Below are 26,251 nucleotides of genomic sequence, written 5' to 3'. Positions count from 1 at the left end.
GTTCCCAGCCAAACTACGGATCGAATCTGAGGGCAAACTATGGTTCTTCACTAGGCCGGAGGACGCTTGGGACTGCCTTGAGAGCTGGATAACTGTTGGTAAGAGAACCCACGGGCCTGCGGGCAGAACTGGAGGCCCTGGCAGCCGAGGAAATCGGCTAGGGTCACCGACCGTTGATACATCAACAACTCAGAGCCCGGAGGGATGAGTCAGATGGCACTGCAAGTATGAGAGTCGGTCTTTGAAGGTGGCGGACCTCCTCACGCCTTACATTTAGATAATGACTGTTTTTGATTGCATTACTCTACATTTAGTCCTGTTTGTTCTGTCTTATGTTCACATGGCCCCGCTATAGATGGCTAACTTGACATGGGAGGGTTGATTTGGTTGCCACTTTACTGTAACATGCTCATGGGGATCGTTTAAGTTGTTCCTTTCGGAGTTGGTCGGCCGGGGGGATCACCGTTCTTAGTTACAGTTGCTCTAGGGAGTGGGGTTGTTTCACATTCCCAGAGCTGTTAAGGGTGGGCGACAGGCACTCTGCAAATTGGGGGAAGCGGGAGGTTCTTTTCCCGCCAAGCAGGGAGTCAGGGAGGGGGGACGACATTGGGGTGGGAGAGGGACAAAGGGAAGGGTGTTTTATTGTATATGGTACTTGTGCAATGTTGTTTCTTGCTGTGTCTCAAATAATAGGGTCCACTGGGTCGATACCGCATCGCTATTTCACCACTGCTCACCACTCGCATGGCTGGCTTCAGCCCTCGTGGTCAGGGGCTGCACTTTCTGTTCCTGGGTTTACTTCCGCTCCATGGCGGGTAGCTCCCTGCATAAGGTGTTTCCATACTCCCACACATCGCATTACATCCTCCCAAAGGGTCCACAGTAGTTGCTTAATGCGTCCATCATCAAATCTTCAACACTACTTTAGCCTAGTTCCATTACACTCATGGGGTCTAATCTAGTGCTAAAAATACTAACGTGGAACGTTAATGGCTTGGGGGACAGGATCAAGCAGGGGGTTGATCTTGAGTATTAAACGTCAGACACAGGACATAGTACTGATTCAAGAGACGCACCTGATTAGTGCGGTGTACTGAACAGATGGGGATACCACATGGTCGGACACTCAGGGTTCACCTCGGGTTCGCGAGGGGCAGGGGTGCTTCTACGCTGGGGATGTCCATATATTGTGAATAAGACTTGGGATGACGCACAGGGCAGATATTTTGCGCTCTCTGGTACTTGGGAGGGGCGAGGTATCAATCTTGTATCCGTATATGCCCCACCCAGCCTTCAGCGACCGGTACTGCATGACATGGGGGTGCTCCTGCTCGAACTTCCAATAGGAGTGCTAGTATTGGGCGGCGACTTTAATCTCACAATGGATGGATCGCGGGACCGCCTCCCTCCCAGGAATGACCCCCATGGGGGATCCCAATTGTCCGGATTTGCGTCCGCACTGGGTCTGGTAGACGCATGGCGCTGGCTCAACGCTACCACCACACAATTCACTTATTATTCAGGTGCCAATAATAGCCAGTCCCACATCGACCATATATTCACGCTTGCTCAGGATATCCAGTTTTTCATAGCCTCCGAATGTTTAGCCTGTGGATTTTCGGATGATTCTCCAATTCTGACGACACTAACCATGGGGCAACCTAAGAGTCGCTCCACCCTCACAATAAACCCGTGGGCACTTAAGGTGCCTCATATCAAAGAGGCTCTACTTAAGGACTCTGACTATTATTTCAACGAAAACGTGGGGTCGGTTTCGTCGCCGTCTGTGATCTGGGGGGCATATGGTGCGGTTATAAAGGGTAGGGCTCTGTCACTCATGGTAGGGCACAGGAGGGAACTCACCAAACGTGTGGTTGAACTCGAGGATGATATCCTCGCAAGAGAAAAGGCCCTAGCGTCGATGCCCGATGCAGAGGCTCAACACTTGCTGGACATGGTGAGACTAGACTACCGTCAGCTTCTAAATGAAGCTGCCATGGCACGATACACTGCTATTCGAATTCAAATATATGGACATGGCGAGCGTACAGGCAGGATGTTGGCCTGGTTGGAAAAGAAAGAACGAGCATCCAGGTGGATACATTCAATTCAGGGTGCAGATAGTGAACTCCTTACCGACCCCCAAGACATCACTAATGCATTTGCAGCATATTTCTCCTCGGTGTACACACCGGCCGAGAATTCACAGTCCGCCATGGCTTCAGAACTTTTGTCTACCATTAAAGTAGCTTGTCTGTCTACACATGACAGGGACTCTCTCGAGGGCGACGCCACGGTGATGGAAATCCAGAAGGCCATACAAGACTTGCGCTCTGGTAAAGCCATGGGACCTAATGGGCTCCCGATTGAACTTTTCAAGCTAATGGCATTCAAGTTCTCCCCCCACCTGTTAAGCATGTATATGGAGAGTTTTGACACTGGGGTATTACCCCCTGAAGTCAGGATGGCTTCCATTGTGGTAATACACAAACCAGGCAAACCCGCAACGGACTGCAAATCTTATCGTCCGATTTCCCTCCTCACAGCAGAGGCTAAAATTCTAGCCAAGGTATTGGCCAATAGGCTTCTCCCGTATTTGACCGGATTGGTACACCCTGGCCAGTCTGGGTTCATGACAGGCTGCAATACTGCCTTAAACCTACGCCGTCTGAATGGGGTTTTGGGACGAATCAACACCATAAAGGAAGATGCCATTTTGCTGTCACTTGACGCAACAATGGCTTTTGACACCATTGAATGGGAGTTCCTATTCGCGGTTTTGGACCGGATAGGGTTTGGCCACAAATTCATTAAATGGGTTAGTCTCCTTTATTCTCAGCCGACTGTGCAGGTGGTGGTCAATAACCATGTGACAAAAGCGTTTCCGCTGCAACGGGGTACCAGGCAGGGAAGCCCCCTATCACCCCTTCTTTTCGCTCTGGTTCTCGAACCATTGGCGGTTTGGATCAGGGGAGATCCGATGATTACAGGGCTGCAATGGACTGACGACCATGAAGACCGTATTTTCCTATACGCGGACGACATCCTCCTTTACCTAGCCTCTCCAACGCGATCTCTCAATCAAGCTCTAAATATTTTCCTGGTATTTGGAGCCCATTCTGGATACACGATCAACTGGTCCAAGTCGCAGTTGTATGTCCTTTGGGGTGACCCACCGTGTAAGCCTAGGGGCTACAACATACCAGTGGCTTCACAGGGTTTTAAATACCTCTGCATTTTTCTCACCCCTGACCCGGTCATGTTCCATGAGTCTAACCTGCTCCCACCATTGACCCGCCTCCGTTCTGACGTTAAGCACTGGTATTCTCTTCACCTTACTCTCCTGGGACGGGCTGCCCTTTTTAAAATGCTGGCGCTACCGCGCTTTCTTTACATGTTACAAAACTCCCCCACCACGATCCCCGACGTTTACTTCACTGGGTTTGGGGCCACTGTGCGTGAACTGCTCTGGGAGGAACGTGTCCCACGGATACCCCTCAATAAGCTGACGATGGGGTGGTATGATGGGGGCATTGCATTGCCTGATATTAAGTTATACTATCAAGCCTCTCAATTGCTCGCCATCAATAAGTGGGCACACGGTGAGCATGATGACACAAACTTTCGTACTGACCGCTGGCTCTTGGGTAAGGGCAGTTATAATCGGGCCCTCTACACAAACCCACGCAAACTTTAATTTACTGGGCCCACGGCGCGTACAGTAGAGACCTGGCATGGGGTCAACAAGAAATGGGGTTATAATAACACACTCACTAAGGCCACCCCACTCTGGGAGCCCAACATGTTGGGCCAACTTAGTCAGTGCCCTGGATTTGATAAGTGGGACATGATAGGGATCTCGTCAGTGGGCGACATGTGGGTGAAAGGTAAGCTAGCAACATTTGAAGATATGCAGGCTAAATACCACTTAGCTCGTACAGAGGCTTATTGATACCTACAGATTAGCCACTGCCCTGCCTAAAGAGGGCCCTCTGGCTGCATCCACCCCGCTGGAGGGTAGACTGTTACTCGACCCCATGCCATCAAAGGTCATATCCCTCACATACAAGAAGCTTCTAAACAACTGACCTGACCCCATGACCCGATTACGCCAGCGCTGGGGGGAGGATCTGGGGGAGATCGAGGATGAGGACTGGCATGATGCCCTGGCGTCCCCTAGGGAGGTGGCCATTCCCGTGCGCCTGCGTTTGGTACAACGGAAAATCCTACATCGCGTTTATTTTGACGCACACACACTGTTTAAAATGGGAAGACGAGGGCGTGGCCAAGATGGCGGCGTGGTAGGATGCACTTCTCTCAGCTCATGCCGGCCGTCTGCCCGGAGCGGCATAGCCTGGCCCGCATTGGGCACATACAGCCTGAGGTGACCCCGGGTCCCGGTATGAAACGTTCCGGACCTGCGTCGAGCCTGAAATCCCAGCGGAAGGGGCAGGAGCGGGAGCCCTGTCGAGGCCGCGGAGAGTCAGCTCCGGCTTCCCCAGGGCGGGGAGGCTCCGACAACGCAGTGGCCTACGGCCGGGACCACCGAGGCCAGACACCCCGCTCTCTGTCGCCCCGACACCAGTGACTCACCGGGTGACCCTCCCTCGGAACCGGGACTGCCTCCTGGAGAGCGGCGCTAGGGTGGGGCCGCGACCGGGGCTTTGGGTGAGGCCTGCTCTGCCCCGCGAGCTGCGGGGGTCTGGAGCTGCCTGGGAGGCCCCTGGTCATATCGGTGGAGTTTGCCTGGAGAGCAGCAGGGTGTGCCGACAGGCCTGGGTGGAGTGCTGCTGCGGCCTGGTGGCTTTGCTGGTGTGCCGGGCCGCATTGATCCCCGGACTACAGGGAGAGGAGTGTCCACCACGAGGAACGCGGCAGCGGCCCAGGCGAGGCCGCGGCTTTAGGGGTGGAGCCCTGACGCAGGCTGGACTGGCATGGCCCCCCTCCCGGTCATTCCGCCTTTCATCCCCTGCACCCCTGTAGTCGGCCAGCATGACGAAGGACCTGGTGGGCCCAGAATAGCGGACTGCGGATCCCTGACAGAGGCCAATCCTCGGAGAAGCAGGCGGTGTGGACGTCCCTGGCGGAGGCCCCGGAGCACACGGTGAGCGACGCATACGCCTTACCCCGGGGCAGGTGTAGCAGTATTTATCTACCCAGCGGGACTTGGTGCATGAGCGGAGGGGGAGGCTGACCACTGGGGCAGGAATCCGAGAAGCACTCCATCATTCCCCAGCTAACTGCTGCCTGAGCATTGTGTGGGACTTGGAGGTGCGGTGAGACGGCAGGAGGGCTTTAACGAACACGCCTGCACTATCCCTCTTTGATACACAATGGGGTGTGATGGACCTACCCCCCCTCATCGGACCGCAGCGCCAGTTTGACTTCTAGGGCCCCCACGGAGGCAGCGATCCCGGCGACTCCGCTTCTGGCCGTAGCGAACCCCCCCCCTCCTGGCAGACCCACAAAGAGACCACACACAGGACTTTAACGCAGTAGTGCAGCCATAAAGGTGGGAGAGTCCCGGGGCATCGAAGCCGCACGTGCTCAACGCTGTAGGGGGAAGGTAGTGGTGGGTTCAAACCTACTCAGCGGAACTTAGCACCTCCAACCACAGACTCTTATTTGTAGAAACGCATGCCCTTTGGGGAGGCTTGCTCACTCTGATTGTATGATGGCAGACGCCTGAAGGGGGAGGGAGAGCATGTCCAAATCCAGAAATACCATGGTGAAACCCCTGAAAGACATCTTTGGCCGTTCACAGTCAATCTCCAGCATGGCTACCGCGTCGCCCGAAGCTGAGGCCTCTAGACACCCTGCGAATGCTGGAGATGAACCCATCACTAAGGCTTTCCTGGAGTCGCTGTTCCTCACTCTTAGGGAAGACATCCAATCAGTGAAAACCGAATTCGCCGCGGAGATCAAAGAAATTCGCAGAGATGTTGACAGTGTTGGAGAGAGAGTGGCCACCCTCGAAGAGAAAAGCGATAACACAGCAAATGTACTGAAAATGCTCCAACAGGAGGTAATTCATGGAACATGGACATTCAAACACACCTGGAGGACCTTGAAAATCGGTCCCGAAGGCACAATATCTGGATCCGAGGCGTTAAAACTTCAGACGACACTCGGGACCTGTTCACCTTCACTAAAAACCTCTTTAGGCATATATTGGGGGGATTCTCACGAGGCTGATATTGTTGTGGACAGAGCACATAGAGTGGGGCCACCCGAGGCCCTAACGCTCCACCGGTAGACATCCTGGTGTGCGTCCAAGACTTCAAAACCAAAGAGTCCATCCTCACCAAAGCAAGAGCTCTCCACCGCATTTCATTCCAGGAACACTCCCCCGTACTATACCAAGACTTGTCCCTGATCACCCTACAGCGGCGCCGGCAGTTCCACCCCGTGACTGAACATCGCCGGCAACAGGGGATCTCAAACTCGTGGGAGCACCCATTTCGTCTTATCTTTCGCTACAACGGCAAACTTCACCAACTCTGCTCTTTCGTGGCCGCTTGCCGACTGTTGGGCCTGGCGACACCGAGCGAAGAAGACAACAACTGTAGCATCGCCTCAGGGCCCGAGATCTCCCCATCGGGATGGCAAAGACAGGGCAGAAGCCAGCGTCCTCGGAGGCCGCCCCAATCGGAGATCGCTAGGGGTCAGCAGGCAGCACTGACCGCAGCCACGGAGGCCCTTGCTGGAGAGGACTCCACCACCAAGTGACGCTTGCGAGTTTCTTCCTTTCCTGGACCCTCTTATTGCATCCCTGCTGACTTTGGGTGGGCGGTGGGGGGGAGGTGCCCCTTCTCTTGGCCACGCTATGGACCCCAACAACTTGTTTGACCAGTTGTCCTGGGACGACGGACTATCTTTATTGACTATACCTGTTCGAATTGTTCTTGGGTTAGGGAGGGTGGGGGATTTTTTTTTTCTGGGGTTTTTGGGTTGTTTTGGGGCTGGTTCCTCTCGTCCACCTTCCTCTCCTTTCCAGACCGATGGCCCTACTGATAGTGGATTGAGACCTTCTTTCCCCAGTTCTGCGCATCAGAAAGGTAACTGTGGGACGTGGTCTAGCCAGTGCTTCCCATACACTCTAGATGCCACACAAGCTCCTTAAGATCCTCACACTCAATGTCCGGGGCCTTAACAACCCGGTCAAACGCAGGGCGGTTCTCCACTACCTGGAACAATCTGCCGCAGACATATGCCTCCTACAGGAGACACATCTCATTCCCAAGGACCACGATAGGATGAAGTCCCGTGCCTTCCCCACGCAACTGTTCTCTTCTAACTCCACTAAGTCAGCCGGGGTTGCTATCCTGGTCTCCCGCTCCTTTCGGGGCAGAATACTCCAAAAGGAGGCTGAGATTAAGGGCCGTTTGCTTACATACCAGTTTCTAGTGGCGGGGGTCTCCCTTATAGTGGGCTCCGTTTACTTCCCGAATGAAGGCCAGGATAAATTCTTCCACACAGTACTCACTGAGGCAACAGCTAACACAGAGCGCCGCTTACTGCTGGGGGGGATCTGAATCTGGTGTTTGACAATCTCACCGACCGCTCGTGCCAGCGCACAAACCAGGTTGGGGCTCTTTCTCAGGCTGGGCTGGTCCGTGTCCGGGAATTGGAGCTCACTGATCTGTGGCGCCACTTCCACCCCCACAGCCGGGCCTATACTAACTACTCAGGGGCACATAAAACGTGCACCAGATTAGATTACTTCCTCAGTTCTATCCCGCTGCAGGCACTTGCGACCGACACCGAGATCCTTACCGCATCACTGTCAGACCACTCTCCAGTCATGGCATCCTTTCAGTTCCCGCACGTCAAGCAACCATTGCAACACTGGCGCTTGCGTGACACGCTACTACACCAGGCCTCCACAGTTGACCAAATCAAGGCGGCCATCTCAAAATAACGCCAACTCGGACACATCTCTTGCGACACAATGGACTGCTCTTAAAGCCGTCCTACGGGGAGAATTCATAGCCATCTCGGGAGCTAGTAACCTAGAATGCAGTCGCAAGCGAGCTGAACTCACTAAAAGGGTGGCTGAATTGGAACAGATGCACCAGTGCACTGGGGCGGCCAGAGCCTGGCGCCAACTATGTACGGAGCGGAAGCAACTCGCAGCACTGGACCAAGACAAGGCCTAATATGCGGCTCTCCGGTTGCGCCACTCCTACTACACTGGGGGCGATAGATGTGGCCGTCTTTTAGCCCACAAACTGCGGGAAACATGGCAGCGTCAAGGGGTGCAGACTATTCGACGTTCGGGGGTGAGCTTACTTCAGACGACGCAGCCATCGCGGAAGCCTTTCGTGACTTCTATGCGGCACTTTACTCGAGTGACCCCCTAGACACACTCCACTGCTCCGACTATTTAGAGGCTGCACAGATATCCGCTCTCAATCAAGCGAAAGCGGACTATCTTGATAGGGACATAGGGACCGAAGAAGTTATCGCGGCGATTTCGTGCCTACGGCTCAGTAAATCACCTGGGCCAGAAAGTCATTCGGCAGCTTTTTATAAAACGTTGTGTGCACAAGTGGCCCCCTTATTACGGGACCTTCTTAACACTTTTGCACAAACTGTAGCCATCCCCGAGGAAATGCTGGAAGTGTTTGTAGTGGTCACCCCAAAGCCTGGGAAGGACACAACACTTTGCAGTGCATATAGACCACTTTACCTCCTAAATGTAGATCTTAAGCTATAAACGAGCATACTGGCAACTCACTTAGGGCCCTGTATGTCTCAACTGGTGGAACCAGACCAGGCAGGTTTCATATCACAAAAACAGACAAGTGATAATACAAAAAGGGTCCTCCACCTCATTGAAAAGGCTTCTTGCACACACGGGGAATATATGTTATTGGCCATCGATGCAGAGAAGGCCTTTGACAGGGTACACTGGCCCTATTTGGAACGGGTCCTGCTGAGATTCGGTTTCGGTGAGAAACTGCGCACGCAGATATTGAACTGCTATCGCTTGCCCAAGACCACAGTTCGGGTGAACGGGCAGACATCCTCCCGGTGTAGGGCACGAGGCAGGGGTGCCCTCTCTCCCCCCTCCTCTTTGCACTTTATATGGAACCGCTCACGCTACGGGTCAGACACCACCCCCTCATAACTGGCATCAAATTCGGCGTCCATACCATTAGCCTCTATGCGGACGGCATCCTGCTCCCCCTCACTAACCCGATCCAGTCGTTGAGGGCACTCTTCATCGAACTACACGGTTTTGCACAAGCCTTGGGGTTTAAAATTAACATGGATAAATCGACCGCTCTTAGCATCTCTCACACTCCGCACACGTTAGCTCATATACGAGAAGAACATCCCATACAGTGGGCTGCCTTCACGATCCCATACTTGGGGGTGCACTTAGGCTCTACCATTCAAGCTACAGTCACCGCTAACTATGATAGGCTTCGCACCCATATCCACAAAGAATTAGGCCAATGGACCTCTCCTGGTTGGGTAGAATTGCGGCTACTAAGATGACTGTACTGCATCAGATCCTATCCCTCTTCCAGACGCTCCCTCTCCGTCCCCCTGTCGGCTGGATTCAGCAAACTCAGTCGGACTTAGCACAATTCATATGGCAGGGCCGCAAACCCAGGTTCAAGCACGCGATAGCGATTCTGCCGCCGGAGCGGAGGGCGGGGATTCCTGACTTACAGCTCTATTTTTATGCCTCACATCTCTGCTACCTAGTAGAGTGGAGCCGCCTAGAGTCCAAGAAGCATTGGTTGTTTCAAGACCAGGCAGTTGCAGCTACGACCTTGCAGGGTGTCCCCTTCCTCCGCAAGGCTCATAGGCCACCTAACCTCTATGCATCCTACATCACGAGCACGGCTGTGGAGGCCTGGGACCGCACTGCCACCACTCACAAACTGACATCCTTTCCCTTCCCCTAACACCACTATTCAACAACCCAGAATTCCAACCCGGCATGGATGCTAAAGCTTTTACACACTGGCGGCCCTCTCCCTGCAGACGCTTAGGTCACCTGTTTGACATGGATGGTGTCATTTCATTCTCGCAGCTCCGCACAGACTATGGCATCCCGGAAACAGAGAGACTACCTTACCTACAGCTCAGATATTGGGCTCTGCAGCCACAAGTTAAGCCTGGTGCCCAATGACTCCTAACCACATTTGAGAAATGGCTTGTTACCCGAACCTCTGCTAAGAAGCTCATTTCTGATCTCTACAAACACCTATTAGCTACTATTACACGCACGATGGGAACGGTAGCTAGGCTGGTCTCTCACCCATAAGGAATGGGACAATATTTACTATAGGGCTCGACACTCAGCATACCACACAGGCCTTACTGAGACACTGACCAAGGTGGTTACCTATTGGTATTACACGCCGCAGCGCCTCCATCACTTCGACCCCCGTCAGAGCGCTCTGTGTTGGAGAGGCTGTGGGGAGGTGGGTACCCTAGAACACCTTTTGTGGAGCTGTGACTGCATTCAGCCATATTGGTCCCAAATGCTTGACGAAATAGACTCTCATCTGTACACGCAACTCCCACGCTTCCCAGCCTACATCGTTTTGGGCCTTCCTAATCCGTTGATGTATCCTCTAAAATCCCGAAGGGGCCGACTGATCGCAATCGCCCTGGGGGCAGCCACTCAGAATATACTGGCGCACTGGCGCTCCCCCTTGCCCCCACGTCATTCCGGATGGCTACAGAGACTCTGCCTAATACTGGGGATGGAGAAGCTAACTCTCACTCTGGCGGGCAGAGGGTCTGAGTTCCTGGAGCTGTGGCGTCCCTTTCTCACACTGCTTATAACTGAATTTAGGGAACTGACTTGCCCCCACTACCTAAGACTTCTACGCCTTACTGACACACAAATCCCACAGAAGGGCTCTTTGCGTAAAGTTAACAGACCAAGATAATTCTCTGCACGTTTCATGATCCCTTTCCCGTGGTGCTTTATTTGGTGGACGAGAGGGGGGAGAGGAGGGTGGAAATGTTGGGGTTTTCCTTTGTTGCGCTGCCTTTTGTTGTTCTTTTTACATGTTCCTTTTTGCAGACCCGCTCCATGCTTATTACCTTGTTAATGCTTCTAATCGCGACACTTAGTGTCTGTAATACATTGTATCTGTATCCGGGGGTCTTGTTCTTTCTTCCCTTATCTGTCTTGAAAATCAGTAAAAGATTTAAACCATAATATGGGAAGACGACCTGACCCTCTGTGCCTCTGGCGCTGTCATTTGCCAGGCACCTTCTTCCACATATTGTGGGAGTGTCCCAAAATGCAAACATATTGGTGGAACATTACGAAGCAGATGGAGAGGACGTGTGGTAAATCTTTGAAGGCTACACCCCTCGGCTCTGTCTATTCAACATGTGGGATGCCACGGATCTTACACAAGCAGAACAGGCTTGGGCTCCGACTGGGTAGTCACTTGCGAAACGCAATATTGCGCAGAAATTGGGAGTTCAGACGGCCCCATGCCGGAGGAATTGGACTATTGACGTGGACAGGGCAATGATTGCCGAAAAAGAAGTTTTCAAGGACAGAGGGTGCCCCAAAAAATGGGATCATAAGTGTGGGAGGTGGAACAAATACAGAGGTGACTTATGTGTATCCCCAACCATTGAGCTACAGCGAGATCAGCGCCTCCTGCTGGAGGTCTCCGGATTTGAAGACACACACCCGCCCTGATGTGAGCGTCATGCTTGCTCCATTGAATGTCAACGAAAGGGATGGTACTCTTTATTGCGAATGATTATGTGCCCGGGTGCGGATTGCGACCTAACAGATATGTTATTCACACTTGTGTGGGGTGGCAGGGTGGTGAACTGTACTCAAGTTGTACTGTATAAGTTGTATTTGCCATGTTTTAACAGTGGACCCATATACTGAAGTACCCAAGCAATGTACCATGTCTTCTTTCTTTTGCTTAATAAAAACTGTTTAGTAAAAAAAAGAAAACAGGGGCCCACTGGAGCTGGGCCAGAGCTGCCGGTGTAAAATCAGATGTGGCCCCCCTGACCATGCAGGGCCCCAAGGTCCTCGATGGGGTCAGGCCGCCCAAAGATGAGATGCAGGACCCTATAAAATCTTTAAGTTAGGCGGGGGTCGCTCCCAGATATTTGGGGTGGCAAGAATTTACAGACCCATTTACAGCTCTGAGGAATCAAGCCTCAGATGCCGATGCTCCTTCGTCACGTTAGCCGATGGATGCGGAGAAGTCGAAGAGTGCTTCGACTTCTTACTCTTCTTTTATGCCTCTTAGCTGAATGCCCTAACAATCTTGAATGGGACAAAGAGTACTTTTAACTCCATGAATGATCCCGGTACCTCCCTTTCGACCAGGACCTTGACGTCCTCGGGGTCGCATCCAGGCCACTAGCAGCTTCAGGGACCGCTCCCTCAAACCCTTCAGCGCCATGGCCCAGCAATCGGAGCTTGGTGTTGTGGTCACGCTCCAGGCACCACAGACAGACAAGCTGCAAATCTGTCACCAACACTGCCCGGTGACAGGCTTAAAATCTGTCCTACGCGATTACACCCTCGACACACCAGGAGGAAATCCTCAAAAAACTGTTGGAAAAAATACACAAAATTCCTATACAAAAACAATCAGCACAGGCTGGTGAAGAAAGAAAAGAACTGACGTCTGCGCGCCTGGGTGGCACCTACATAGGTACCGTAATGTCACTATGGTGCGGACAACACAAATGACGGACGCAGAGCTGGTCGACGCCACCCACTAGCAGACAGGGGTACTGCTCAAAAAATCTTACAGATCCAGTCTGACGCCTAGGGCATTCATAGGTAAGTAATCTGTGACTAGATATCTCTTATCAGATGCCCAGTATCTCGATCATGGCCAAATTCGTCTCTGAGCAATAACTGGGCTTCTGGATTACCAAGCTGCACTCCGACGACTCTCTCTGGCTTAACAAACTCAGGTACAACTTTGAGCACCAGGTCCTGGTTTCTTGTGCGGTGGCAGTTTGCGGCGATCTTGAAGATTCAGGGCTACCACCATGACCCAGAAGGCTTCCCAGCTGTTGTGACCCTGTGTTGTGGACAAGAGGTCAGCCAACTGACCCTTGGAGTATATTGGCTTTGGCTGTGCTCTGTTGACAACTTCGCCACGAGCAGGACACAGCAGGCACGGTCCCTCTTCTTTACTAGCCACCACGTTTAGCAGGTGCAGTCCACACCGGCGCAGCCTCTCTCAGCCGGTTTCACAGTGCAGCAGGGCAGTCCTTCTCAGCAGCATGCAGCCCTTCTGCCAGTCCAGTCGAGATCGGAGTTCTGTGGGCCAAGTGTGCCCTACTAAAGCTCGAAAAGTGCCCTCAGGGTAGACTCGGTCAGTAGCCAATGGGCTAGTAGGTTCCCTCCCTCCTAATGAACAGTCACTGGGAAAAGTGGCATCTGGCTATCCCAGGATTCACCATTCTACCCACTCCCAACATGGCAGAACTCTTCTCTTGGCGTCCAGAGCTCACTAGCCCAACCCAGAGATGTGGCTATGTCAGGAGCTTGTATACTTACAGGGTATTCCCAACTCTTCACGGGAGCAGGGATGCACAATTCCCAACTCCTCACCTAGAACGTCCTCAACCTTCACCAATTATCATGATGGACTAAGAGTTCAGGGGGCAAGGGGATGGGAATAGAGAGAAGAAACTGTCTTGTTTAGGTCCTCAGATTCCGCTCTCTGTTCACCACAGCCACCTCTTACTGGCTTTGAGTTGTGATGGTGATGCAGCGAGCACTGTAACCCAAAACCACACCATTAGTATCTCTACACTCTTCCCTATTCTAGACTATATTACTTTTACTAGAAATGTCTGTTACTCCTTATACCCTCTAGACTATGGTCTTTAGCTCCTCTTCTATAAGCATGTATGTGTTGAAAGGTCTTAGGAGTGTGTAGTGCTAGAGGCACTCCTATGATTTGAAACCACGTGATGACCTTTGACTACCATCATTTAAGTTGACTTTTGGTGTTTTATTTTACCCTAGCTTGAATGTACGTCCTGCATATGCCTTTGTTCCCTTAAAAATTCTTTCATATCTCTCGTACTTTTAAAGCGGGAGCTATCACAGAGTAGAACAGCTTGCCAAGAACAGAACGTGTGGTATGTGCATTTGAAAGCATGAGCGAGAGAGAGAGAGTGTGAGAGAGAGAGAGAGAGAGAGAGAGAGAGAAAGAGAAAGAGAGAGAGCCAGAGAGATGTGGAATGTACTTTTTGGTCTCGAAGTGCAGTGTTATGAGCAGTGGTCCTCAAATGTGCATTATGTTGTAAATAGGCAGATAGAGTGTGATGCTATAGGCAGTGGTGCACAAATGTGCTGTACATTTGGAAGTATTATTAAGTTCTTACTATTGGCTTTGACATGCCCTCATCTCATCTTGAATCCTGACTCTGTCTTGCTTGAGCTTTTTGCGCGCACATGCAGGCCCCCAGATTGCTCAAGTTGTTTAAGTTATTCACGTTTAAGGTTGCTTTGTTTTTGGAGAGGAGATTGTTGAATATACCGCCAAAGGCTTTCGTAAGCTTCGCTGGGATATTGTGTGGGAAGTGTGCTTGGTGCCTTTCAGAGCAGAGATTGTTGTTGTCAAAGAAATGTGTGGAATGTACAGCTCTGTCTTGGAATCAAAATACAGGGCCTTGGCTGGATTCTGTCTTGACCTTGACACAGACCAGTACGGTCAGCTCAGTTTTTTCGTAACAGAAGAAAGGGGGCAAGGTTTCTAAAACCTTTGCCTTAGGTTGAGTAAAAGGTATTAAAGGCGGGGAACTGGGAAAGCAGATGGGAGCTCACTTGTGGGGCAGACGTATCGTCACAAGAAAAGCTGGGATTTGGGGCCCTATTGCAAGTCCTGCCTGGCTGTCAACGGGCTCCTCCAGCTTTAGTTGGCAAGGATATCCAGTGAACGATCAGTGAGGTGATTTGTTTCGGATTTTTGCCATTGTGATGTCAGGCTGTTTGCGTGCATATTCAGTTTCCAGTGGCTATAACAGTCATTGTGATGCATGACTTTCAGTGTGTACCTTCAGTTTCCAGTGGCTATAATCATCTGAGGTGTTTTCTTTGAGTTTTGACTTTGTGATGTGTGAGTGAGTCTAAGTACACATCCAAGTTAATCATCCGATGTATTTAGTGTATATATCTTTCTGATATCTTGCAGGACGTCCAATATAACTTGCCTGTGTATTATTGTATATTATTCTTGTGTTTATTATTATCCATGCATTTAACTGTTGCATTTGCCAAGTGTGTAATTATTGCTTGTATATACATCTGTATACATTTGAATGTTGTTAATTTGACATCTGGGAAAGCCTTTCTGTTAGAGAGCATTGCATAAATAAAGCTTTATTCTGAAAACAGTATTTGATGTGCTTCATTTTATAAAGTGAAATCCCACTCCAGGGGGTGTGGTGTTGTGTCTATTGCTTTGTCGTGTTTGAGCCACCGTGTGGTATTCTGTATTATTTGGAAGTGCGAAGCAAGACGAAGTGCGTGAGTTCTTACTAGCCTTTCTAGCTTTCTGTTTTATCTTCTTGTTTCTTGATCATTATTCCTCTTGTTTCTTCTGTTATTTTACTGTCTGTAGTTTTAGGCAAACATAGTTGGTATGAATGTTTTCTGAACTAATATCTTTCATATACTTTTTCTCTTTCAAATATGGTACTTGTGTGACCATAAATATTGACTGACTGCTGCTGTTTCTTCTTCGCCTGGACCTCAACATACAGGTGAGTTTTCTTTTTACAGGTGTTGGATTTCTTTCTTCACAAGAACGCCTCGCAACAGACAGACCTTGCGTTTTCTCTAAGAATCAGGAATCAGCACCATAAACAAGACACTACCTCCCTCAAACCCGCACAATGTGGAAACAACACTATTATGACTAAAACTAGCTAAAATTTAACACACATTGAGGGACGACTCCTCCTGAGGAGATTGCTGCAGTGGAGTGCGCCTCTCGGAACGTTCACAGCTTTCTTTGGAATCTTGTGAGACATTTGCAAGGAAACTAATAGAGCCGCAACCTTTACATAGTGAGTCCATCATCTTAAGGACCCGCTGATGCCATTTGGAATTCCAGGTTTGTGAATAGCAGTGTTTGGCAGCTGCATCATTTTGAACAAGTTCTGCCATGTATTGCACATATGCTCTGAGGAGCAAAAGCATTGTTTATTTTGCGAAACCATCAGTACCCCTCCACAAGAATGGTGCTCCAGATCATGGTTTGTGAGGGTATTGTCGGTGAAAGGCCTTTACAAGTCTTGGGGCGTCAACATCAGTTTGTAGTTCCCAGGATCTTTCCTCTGGACCATAGCCTTTCCAATATATCAAGTATTACATCTTATTGTGAACCTTTTTTGAGTCTAGGATTATTTTAACTTCAAACTCTTCACCTCCTTCAACTAGTATTGGCTTGGGTGGCTGTGACATTTTCAAATCGGAGGATACCTTTTTTAGCAAAGATACATGAAATACAGAGTGAACCTTTACTTGTGCGGGTAGTTTTAATTTGTAAGTCACTGAGTTTATAATTTTTCCAACCAAATATGGACCCGCAAAGCAAGGTTAGAATTTTCAATTCCCTTTCAAACTCAAATGCTTAGTAATCAACCAAACCTTATCTCCTGTTTGGAAGGTTGCCGCAGACTTCCTCTTTTTATCTGCATGAAACTTGTATGGCTCTTTATCTCGAGCTAAATTGTTAGTTGCTGATTCATGTACTTCTGCTAGGTGTTGAACTATATATTTAACTGCAGGGACTGTAATTTATATGATTCTCACTATGGAATTTGGATGCCTTCAATAATTCAAGAAAAATTGTGAATACCCTGTGGAAGCATTCTTTGCGTTATTGTGTGCGAATTCTGCAGTCCAGAGGAGATAAGGCCAATTTCCTTCTTGGTCTAACAGAAATAGTCTCAAATACAGTTCTAATTCTGGGTTGGTTCTCTACAATTGCCCATCAATTTCTGGGTGATAACTAGTAGAGTACCTAGTTTCTACACCTAATCCCTTGGTAAAAGACTTTAAAAAAATGGGACGGAAACTGGGAACCCCGTTCCGAAATTATCTTTGGAATGTAATGAGCTCTTAACTCATGCAAACTAAATTGGTTTGCTAGTTGTTTTGCACTCAGCGTTCCTTTTAGGGCTACGAAATGGGCCACTTTAGAACAGGCGTCCATAATCACTAAGATTAAATTGTACCCTTGACTAGAAGGCAGACCTACTATAAGATCCATGGTGATGGTGTGCCAAGGATGTGGGGGAGATGGTAAAGGCTGTAGAAGTCCCTTAGGTGGTCGTCTGTCTGATTTTCCCGGTGCACAGATCTCACAAGCCTCCACATATTGATGAATGTCATTATTCATATTTGGCCACCAAAATTGTCTTTTAATTAGTTCTTCAGTGCGATTAATTCCTTTGTGGCCAGCCAAAGGACTATCTTAGCAATCATACAAGATTTTCAGTTGTAGTTCATGAGTGGGAACGTACAAGGCTTCCTTTCAGTAAGGCAATTGGTTCCGAATCTCAGGGAGAAATCTTTTCTAAACCTCCGTTAGAAATTGGCAAAGCTGATTAAGCTTTGTATCACTTTTGCAGTATTGGGAGGGGGCCAATCAATCACTGTCTTTATCTTCTGGTCATCCACAGTTACACCCTCTGGGGATATAATGAACACCGAAAAATCCACCAATTTTACATTGAAGGCACATTTCTCTAGTTTGACATACAGACATAATTTTGTAGCCACTTTAAGATTTCTTTCACATGGTGTTGATGCTCTTCTTCTGAAGTGGAATTTATCAAGATATCATCGATATACACTATTGGTCTATGAAGACACTTAGCACAACATTTATGAAGTATTGAAATGCCGCTGGTGCATTACAGAGGCCAAAGGGCAACACCTGGTATTCAAAGAACCCATACTTCGTCCTAAAGGTGGTTTTCCACTCATCTTCTTCACGTATTCTTATGAGATGATATGCACCTCTTAGATCCAGCTTAGTGTAAACTTTAGCTCTTTTTAACTGATCTAAATAGACGGAGATCAATTATAATGGTAACAATTTTCTATGGTGATTCGATTCAATACTCTGTAGTCAATACAGACTCTTAACTCATCTACCTGTTTGGGAAGCAAGAAAAAGGGTGAGGAGACTGGCGACTGTGAGGAAGGAATGAAGCCATTTGCCAGATATTTTTGATATATTCTTTCAGGTGTTGATTCTCGGCTTCTGTCAAGGCAGAAATCCGACTACATGGTAGATTTGCTCCTGGTTCCAATTCTATCTTACAATCGTACGACCGATGCGGAGGGACCCTTTCCGCTTCCACCTCATTAAACACATCCAAAAATTCTGGGTATTCTTTTGGGATATCACTGGTGTCGACCACGCACAAAGCCAATTCGTTTTCACATAACCTCTTAGCTGGGATGGGTTCCTTGCTTCGGGTTTCAGTATTGAAACAATGGTCTTTGCAATAACTTGGATTCATGATTATGGTTCTTTTGCTCCAGTTAATGGTGGAGTTTCATTAACCAAGGAAGTCCTAGTATGATTTCAAACTGTGGGGCATCTATTAGGTTGAACTGGTTGGCTTCCTGGTGCCTTACTGGAGACATTAGTTTGACGAGCTCTGTGTGGCTGACTATGGGACCCGATGAAAGGTTGGTTCCATCCACCTCTCTCACGGCTTCACTTCAAAGTTTCTAAATTGCTCCCAGGCCTACTTTACTTGTAAATTTTATGTCACAGAAATTCCTGGCAGCTCATGAATCTACCATTACAGCAACTTCTGGAAGGGTAATTTCTCTGAACTTGAGAGTCATAGATAAGTCTATATGTGGAACTGGTGACTGTAATGTGTTGGCAACCTGATGGTTTCCTGGATTTGTATCTTCTGTAGCACTCACCAGTCCAACCCCTTGTACTGGTGGTGCTGCAAATGTTCCTTCTGCAAGCCTTTGTGCTTCCTTGAACAGATTTTGACAAAATGTCCACTGGCTCCACACTACAGGCATATTTGTTTTCGGTATTTCTCTTTCTCCTCTTTGGTGAGGGGATCTCTTACAGCATCATTTTGCATAGGCTCCCCTGCTGGACCATTCTAAGGAGTCTTTAATGTGTGCGCTCTCATTTGATCAAATCTGAGAATGCTTGAACAAAATTCTCTCTTCCTCTCGCCTCTTCTTTCCATTTGTCTGTAATTTATTTCAAGGACCAAATCTATGAGTGCAGGAACATCCATTGGTCTGTTGGATATTTGCACCAAGGCATCTTTTAAAAATCCTTTAAATCCCAATAAAACAAGGCTTCTCTTTCATTTTCTGGCCATTCCCTCTCAAACACCAGCTTGTTAAATTGTGAAAGATAAGTGACTAACTCTATTTCTGCGTTTTAACTCATGCAGTTTGTTATCAGTGGTTTGGGGCATCTATCTTTGGTCGAATATCCTCCAACTCATTTTAAATTCTTCAAAATCATATAGGATTGGTGCATCTTGGGTAACCAGCTACATAGACGACGAAGCTGCATCTCTGCTGAGGCAGAGCAGAATGAATGCTACTCGAGACTGTGCATCAGGAGAAATTGTTGGACAGCACATGAAATGAAGGGAGTACTGAGCCAAGAAAATTTGAAACTTTTGTGGGTCCCCACTAAAAATGTTCCGGTGGGCCTAGAGGTATTACCGGTGCCAATGACTGCACTACCCAAGTGGTAACCCTGGATGTGGGAATAGAAGTTGAACTAAAAGCCTCGCCCCTAACTTAAAAGCTAACTCTGAAGTTTCCCTTCTAGACATCTCCATTTCTTGTTTTAAGGTTCTGTTTTGTTCTCTAACTGCTATTTGCTCATTTTCAATCCCTTCCAGAATCTTTCCCAGGTTTTTTAAATTCTGCCATTCTGCTCGGGTGAGTTCAACATGGGCACTTCACTCTGTCAGGACCTTGTATATTCACAGGGTGATTGCCATTTCTTTGCGGGAGTATGAGTGCTGCACTATTCCCAATTCCTCACCTGGAACCTCCTCAGCCTTCACTAATTATCATGAAGGTCTAAGAGGGCTCCAAGGGGGTAACGGGTATGGGGATATGTAGAAGTGACTGTCTCGTCAAGGTCTTCAGGTTTCGCTCGCTATTCACCACAGTCTGCCTTGAGTTATGCTGGTGAAGCAGCATGTACTGTAAAACAAAGTCATACCATTAATATCCCTACACTCTTCCTTATTCCAGATTTTACAACTTTTACTAGAAATGACTGTTACTCATCGTACCCTGTAGACAAGGCTCTTTAGCTATAAACATGTCTGTGCTGAAAGGTCATAGAAGTGCATGAGTTATTTCTAACCTTTCTAATTTTCTGTTTTATCTTCTTGTTTCCTAATTATTATTCCTCTTGTTTCTTCTGTTATTTTACTGTCTTTAGTTTTAGGAGAACATAGATGGTATGAACATTTTCTGAACTAATATATTTCATATACTTTCTCTCTTTCAGATAAGTTATTTGCGGGCCCATGAATATCGACTGACTTCAGCTGCTTCTGTTTTTGCCTGGACCTCGACATAGAGGTCTTTCTTTTTTACAGTTGTTGGTTTTCTTTGTTCACAAGGAACGCCTCGTAACTGACAGACCTTGCGTTTTCTCTAAGAATCAGGGACCGAAGACAAAAACGAGACACTCCCTCCCTAAAATCCGCACACTGCGAAACCGACACTACTCTGACTAAAATCTAGCTAAAACTGAGCAAACAATGAGGGGCAATGCGTTCTGAGATTACTGCAGTGATGCGCTCTGCTCGGAACATTGTGAGTGCACTTCATAGTCTCCTTTGGAATCTTGCAAGACCTATGTGAGGGAACCATTAGAACAGCAACCTTTGAACAGTACAACTGCCATCTTAAGGACCTGTTGTTGCCATTTCGAATTCCACGTTGGTGAATCGCAGCGTTTGGCAGCTAAAAATCATTTTAAACAAACCCTGCTACGTACTGCAGATATGCTCTGTAGAGGAAAAGCACTGTTCGTTTGGCAAGATCTGACAGGCTCTGAAAAAACTGTTTGACATCTAGTTTTGCCTTCACTGTCTCTAGTGCCAGCCAGTCTGACTAAATAATTGCCCTTCAAAGGCGGCTTCTCCAATGAAGCTCACCTTTTGGGCCAACACCCATGTGGCTTCCCGCAGGGGGTAAGTAATATCTCTCTTCTGAGCAGGCCACCATTTTTCCTGCCCTGGGAGTCATCAGCACATCTCCAGAGAGGGCAGGAAACTGTTTCCAGGGCAGACCCTGTGTACAACAGTAAACAGGTACTGGAAATCTTGGGAAACTTCAAGTAGCACCTTCTAAAGTTGCATTTTGCCCACCAGTGACCTAAAATTCGGTTTAACCATTAAATCGTATTTAATGCACTGATTCTTTTGATACTTTACATCACCAACTCTATAAATCCCATTCAGATGTTAGTAGGGATGAGATGTCAGCCTAAAACTCTGTATTTGCCAATGGGGCCACTAGCTTTTCCACAGTAAAAACATCAATTTAGGGTCTCCACTGCTGGGACAAATAAAAGTACATCTTCCACTTCCATTTTGATCAGGTTTTGCCTCAACATATTTCACAGACTAGTCACCTTCTGTAGGAAGCTGGCTCTGTATGTACTATACCAAAGTAAGATATAGTGTGCACAGAGTCCAGTGGATCCCCAAAGGTAGGCAGAGGTTAAAATAGACAGTACCTTATTCTCTATTTGTGGTAGTGTGGGTGAGCAGTAAGGTCTTATCAGAGGGTAGTGCTAAGCATTTGACAACTTAGGCAAGAAAGGATTTCACACACTCAAGGAATGACTTTGACCAATTGATTTGTATAAAAATATTATTTAGTTATATTTATTGTCTAGAACCGAGCCAGGCCTGGTACAGGTAAGTATAAAAATACTATGCAAGCACATGCAATTTAATTACAGTTCAGATGCAGTGAATTAGTTTACAGTAGAGTTACTTTGTATTTGCAGATAGTCAGAATTACTTTGTAATTACTTTTCTTACGCAGCCAGGTATCTCTAAATGCAAGGCTAGTGCATTTCCTGAGGGAAGGAAAAAGGAGACAATGCGTTTTGCAAACTTAATACAGGTTTACAGTACTACTCACAAGCCACATTTAGTCCTGAGAAGGCAGAACTGGGTTTTCGGGTCCATGGGTAAGATTCGGTCAAATGGGCACTCGAGTCGTACGGCCAGCGGCACAGAAGCGGCCAGGTGCAGAGTGCATGGACCATACGTTAGCCAACGGGCTAATCACGGTCGTGGGCTTAGGGATTGCGGCAAGCAGGCCACCAGGTTGGGAAAACAAAAAACTCCTGGGGTCGAGGTCAGCACTGTAGGGCCCAATGGCCAAAACATGAACTACACCATCAGCGGCACAGGGGCGGCCGGGTGTAGGATGTGGTCTTAGCTGATACTGCAGTCTCGGTCGTGGTTCCCTCCAAGTCAGTCAGCTGTTGATGAGGCGAATGGGGTCTATGGGAGTCGTCGTCCTGTGACTGCAAGTGTTCAGTGGTGGAGTCGGTCGGGTGGTGGCTCTTTTTCGGTCGCGGTTGAGGAGACCTTCCAGTTGTTGGCTGCAGGTTTGGTTTGGGAGCTTGTTGAGGTTCAGGGGTCACTGGGATCTAGGCTAGGATCGCTGGGAGGACCTCCTTAGGGTGTTGGTTCACTCGAACTCTGGGCGCCAGGAGCAGAGTGATGGAGACTCACGGAGTCAGAGTCAGTTACTTTTGGGCAAGTCTGGTGCTCACGTGAGACAAAGTCCTTTGTAGTCGCAAAGGCTGGGCAGGTTCTACAGGTTTTTCGAGGAATGCTGGCTGCAGGACACACCGAGGTTCTGTTGGAGGAGTATGAGGTCGGGATAGGACGGTAGGACTGGGACCAAGTCAGTTGGTGTCCTCCTCTTCTTTTCTCCAAACAGCTGTTCGGTTCTTCTTCTTCTTCCTTCTTCTTTCTGCCTCTGGTCTGAGGAGGCAAGGTTCAGGGTTGCCTCTAAATACAAATTGTATGGGCGTTTACAGGTATGAACAGGTCGGGACCAATGGGTCCCTTCCATGGGGTGAGGACACCACCTATTATGCCACTCTCCAGAGGGAGGGAGAATAAGCCTCACTCTGGTTGGCTGGGTCCCTCAATCTGCAAGATGGAGGGGACTGAGAGTTGTGTTTCACCTCGCCTCCCCCACCTCGGGGTGGGGTGACAAAGGTGGGCAAACCTCTCCTCATTACTTGGTTTTACTGCTGATTCTCCTGTCCAAAGTGGGGGTCAGAACCGGTAGGGACCAGTTGCTGGGAGCAGGAAATGGCTGGGGTAGCTCACAATGGTGGCAAGCCTTTGAAGCTTTCCCTTCATGGACCCTGCTCATCCTGGGGAGGAGGCTTAGCACCTCGTCCCAGGTTGTGCTTTGTTTTAGGACCGAGAGAGCAGCAGGCTCTCGACCCATTGGTCCAGAAACATGTCTGGTGGTGGCAGCTGGCGAGCAGCCACTTAGGCAGGAAACTAGAGTTAGGTCGTTTTTCAGCAGGCATCTCTAAGATGCCCTACGAGGGCATTATTCATTAAATCCTACACTGGCATTAGTGTGGATTTAATGTGCTGAGAAGTTTGATACCAAACTTCCCAGTTTTCAGTAAAGCCATTTTGGTGCTGTGGAGTTCGTAATAACAACCTCCCAGACCATATACTCTTTATGGCAATTGTGCACTTACAATATCTAAGAATTGACTTAGTCACTGTAGGGGTACAGGGTTCATGCATCTTTATGGAGATGGAGGCGTGACTTATCTGTGCCAGGGTAGTGGGTTGCAGGCATGGCACACAGGGATGTGTGCGCTGTCGACTCTTCACTTTGTTCTGCACCAAAACACACAGCCTGCAAGGGCAGTGTGTGTGTGTAAAGGTAGAGGGTCTCTAAGGGTGGCACAATAAGTGCTGCAGCCCTAGGAGGCCTTCCCTGGTCACAGTGCCTTAAGTACCTATGGTGCCTCTTACAAGGGTCAGTACAGTTTGGGGAAAGAACATAGGCCCTGGGTACCTGGTTGGCAGGAGCCCAGGGCACACTCAGTCGAAGTACATCAACAGTAGGCAAAAAGTGGGGACAACCATGCAAAGAGGAACATTTTCCTACACCTTCCCCCAGTGTGATGACTGGTCACGTAACCTTGTGCTTTGCCCATGTGATCAGATGTCAGCTCAAAGCACTCTACATGTAATTTTTTTGCACTTTTTACTCTGCTTATAGATCTGGTTCTTAAACCCTTTTCAAGTAAGCATTCCTAGCGTAGTTGCACAGAAGCCTTGTACCTTTTACAATCCTTGGATTGCCCTGCCCATAAAAATAACACTGTTGTATACTGAGGCTATAGAACAACTTTAATCTTGTTTTTTGTATTGATTGCACATTTTATTACTGTAGGGCTGTATTTTAATAAATGTATTTTTAGCATTCTTATGGTAAATTTTTTATTCTTGCAGCATTTTAGTAGGAACTGAACCCTTGGGACTACACTTTGTGTGAGCTATGATTTTATTTTGGGGGCGCTGCTTCAAACCGTTATATTCATTTTATATACTGTTTTTATATACTTTTATGGTCTATCCAATATGACCAAATAAAGTTGATTTGACTTGACATCTTCCACTTTAATATACAGCACCCTGCCTTAGGGCTTGTTAGGCCTACCTAAGGGGTGACATATATATTAAAAAAGGAGTTATGGGCTTTGCCATTATCTTAAATGGAAAAAGCCAAGTTGGCAGTTTAAACCTGCCCTTCCAGTCGAAGTGGCAGACTGGGAGCCATGTTTTACCTTGTCATACTAGTGGAGTCAAAACTAGTGCTTCAGTCCACGAAAGACACCTCAACTTACAGGCCTTAGGTACCCCAGGAGCCCTGTGCCCTGAACTGGTGGAGGAATGGTAGGAGGCGACTGCTGGCTTCTTATTTGGAGCATCTGATGTTGAACTCTGGCTTGACTTTGCTTCGTGTCTGAAGGGGGCATACGTGAAGCGCAATAACTACTCAGCTCAATCCCACTCTTTGCTGCACGGACCGATATCTGAATGCGCTAAATACTGGCTGCTGGCGCTGCTGGCGCTGCTGGCGCTACTGGATGATTTTGGAGATAGGCCCGTGGTGCTTGGGGGCGTGTGTCAGAAGAGCCCAGGGTGCTGGTGGACACCCGCCTGCCGCTGCGAGGGAAGCGGTGACTCAAGGTGCTCTGCGACTGTGCATATCCACAAGGAGATAGGGGATACCCCACCACGGATCAAGTTCCCACCATGGGCAACCCGAGGAATAAGACTGCCAGGGCGGTGCTGTATCCTGAAAACAGTGCAACCGAACACTCGCAGCTGGCCCCAGGGGACCCCATCCAGCAGCAGTTGCAGCAAATCCTTGATGCCATTACTGACACTAAAGCCACCCTCCACCAGGACATAAGTATAGTTGCGGTTGGCCTGGGTCTTCTACGCGAAGAAGATAAAAAACTGTCGGACTGGGTCAAAGGCACTGAGGCCAGCCTGGCAGAAGTGATGCCGGCGCAGAAAGCGACGGACCAGCGGTTGAGTGCCCTTACAGACAGAGTCAGTATCCTAGAATGCAGACAGAGTCAGTATCCTAGAATGCAGTGCTGAAGATGCGGAAGGTCGCAATCGGAGGAACAACGTTCGAGTGGTGGGGCTGCCGGAGGGAACTGAAGGGGGCAATATGGTGTCCTATCTTGAGCGCTGGTTCAAATCTGTAGTGGCCCCCAAGGGACTGTCCTCTTTTTACACACTGGAACGGGCTCATAGAGTGCCTGCTAGACCCCTGGCTCCAGGCAGGCCTCCGAGACCAGTAGTGGCCCGCTTACTTCATTTCCGAGACAGGGATATACTACTGCAAAGAGCAAGAACAGAGGGACCCTTTATTGTGGACAATAGTAAAGTCACCGTTTCCGGATTACACCCTGGAGGTTCAGAGAAAGCGAGCCTCCTACTTGGAGGTCAAAAAAGCGTTGAGAGCTGAAAGCCTTCAGTACTCTCTAATGTTCCCGGTCTGACTGGGCATTGCGCTGGAAGACACCACTCACCATTTCGACTCCCCTGCAGAAGCGTGGGACTGGCTGGAAGGCTACAAGGGCGGACTGACGACTATTGCGACTCATGAGGGGGCGAGACCGAAGAACACTACCCCTGG

The 26,251-nt window shown here is 48.7% G+C and overlaps 1 protein-coding gene across 1 annotated transcript in view; it reads left to right on the top strand.

The window, feature by feature from the left end:
- LOC146784203 (uncharacterized) overlaps positions 1-24,866 on the top strand; it is a 211,469-nt gene extending 186,603 nt beyond the window's left edge. Inside the window, exon 3 of the mRNA XM_085634238.1 lies at positions 20,529-24,866. Coding sequence (XP_085490364.1) covers positions 20,529-20,532 — 4 coding nt within the window. The 3' untranslated portion in view covers positions 20,533-24,866. The remainder of the gene's footprint in view (positions 1-20,528) is intronic.
- The last annotated feature ends 1,385 nt before the right edge of the window (positions 24,867-26,251 follow it).

Source organism: Triturus cristatus, chromosome 11, assembly GCF_964204655.1.
Source record: "Triturus cristatus chromosome 11, aTriCri1.1, whole genome shotgun sequence".
NCBI lineage: Eukaryota > Metazoa > Chordata > Amphibia > Caudata > Salamandridae > Triturus > Triturus cristatus.
This window is presented reverse-complemented; position numbering and strand designations above follow the sequence as displayed.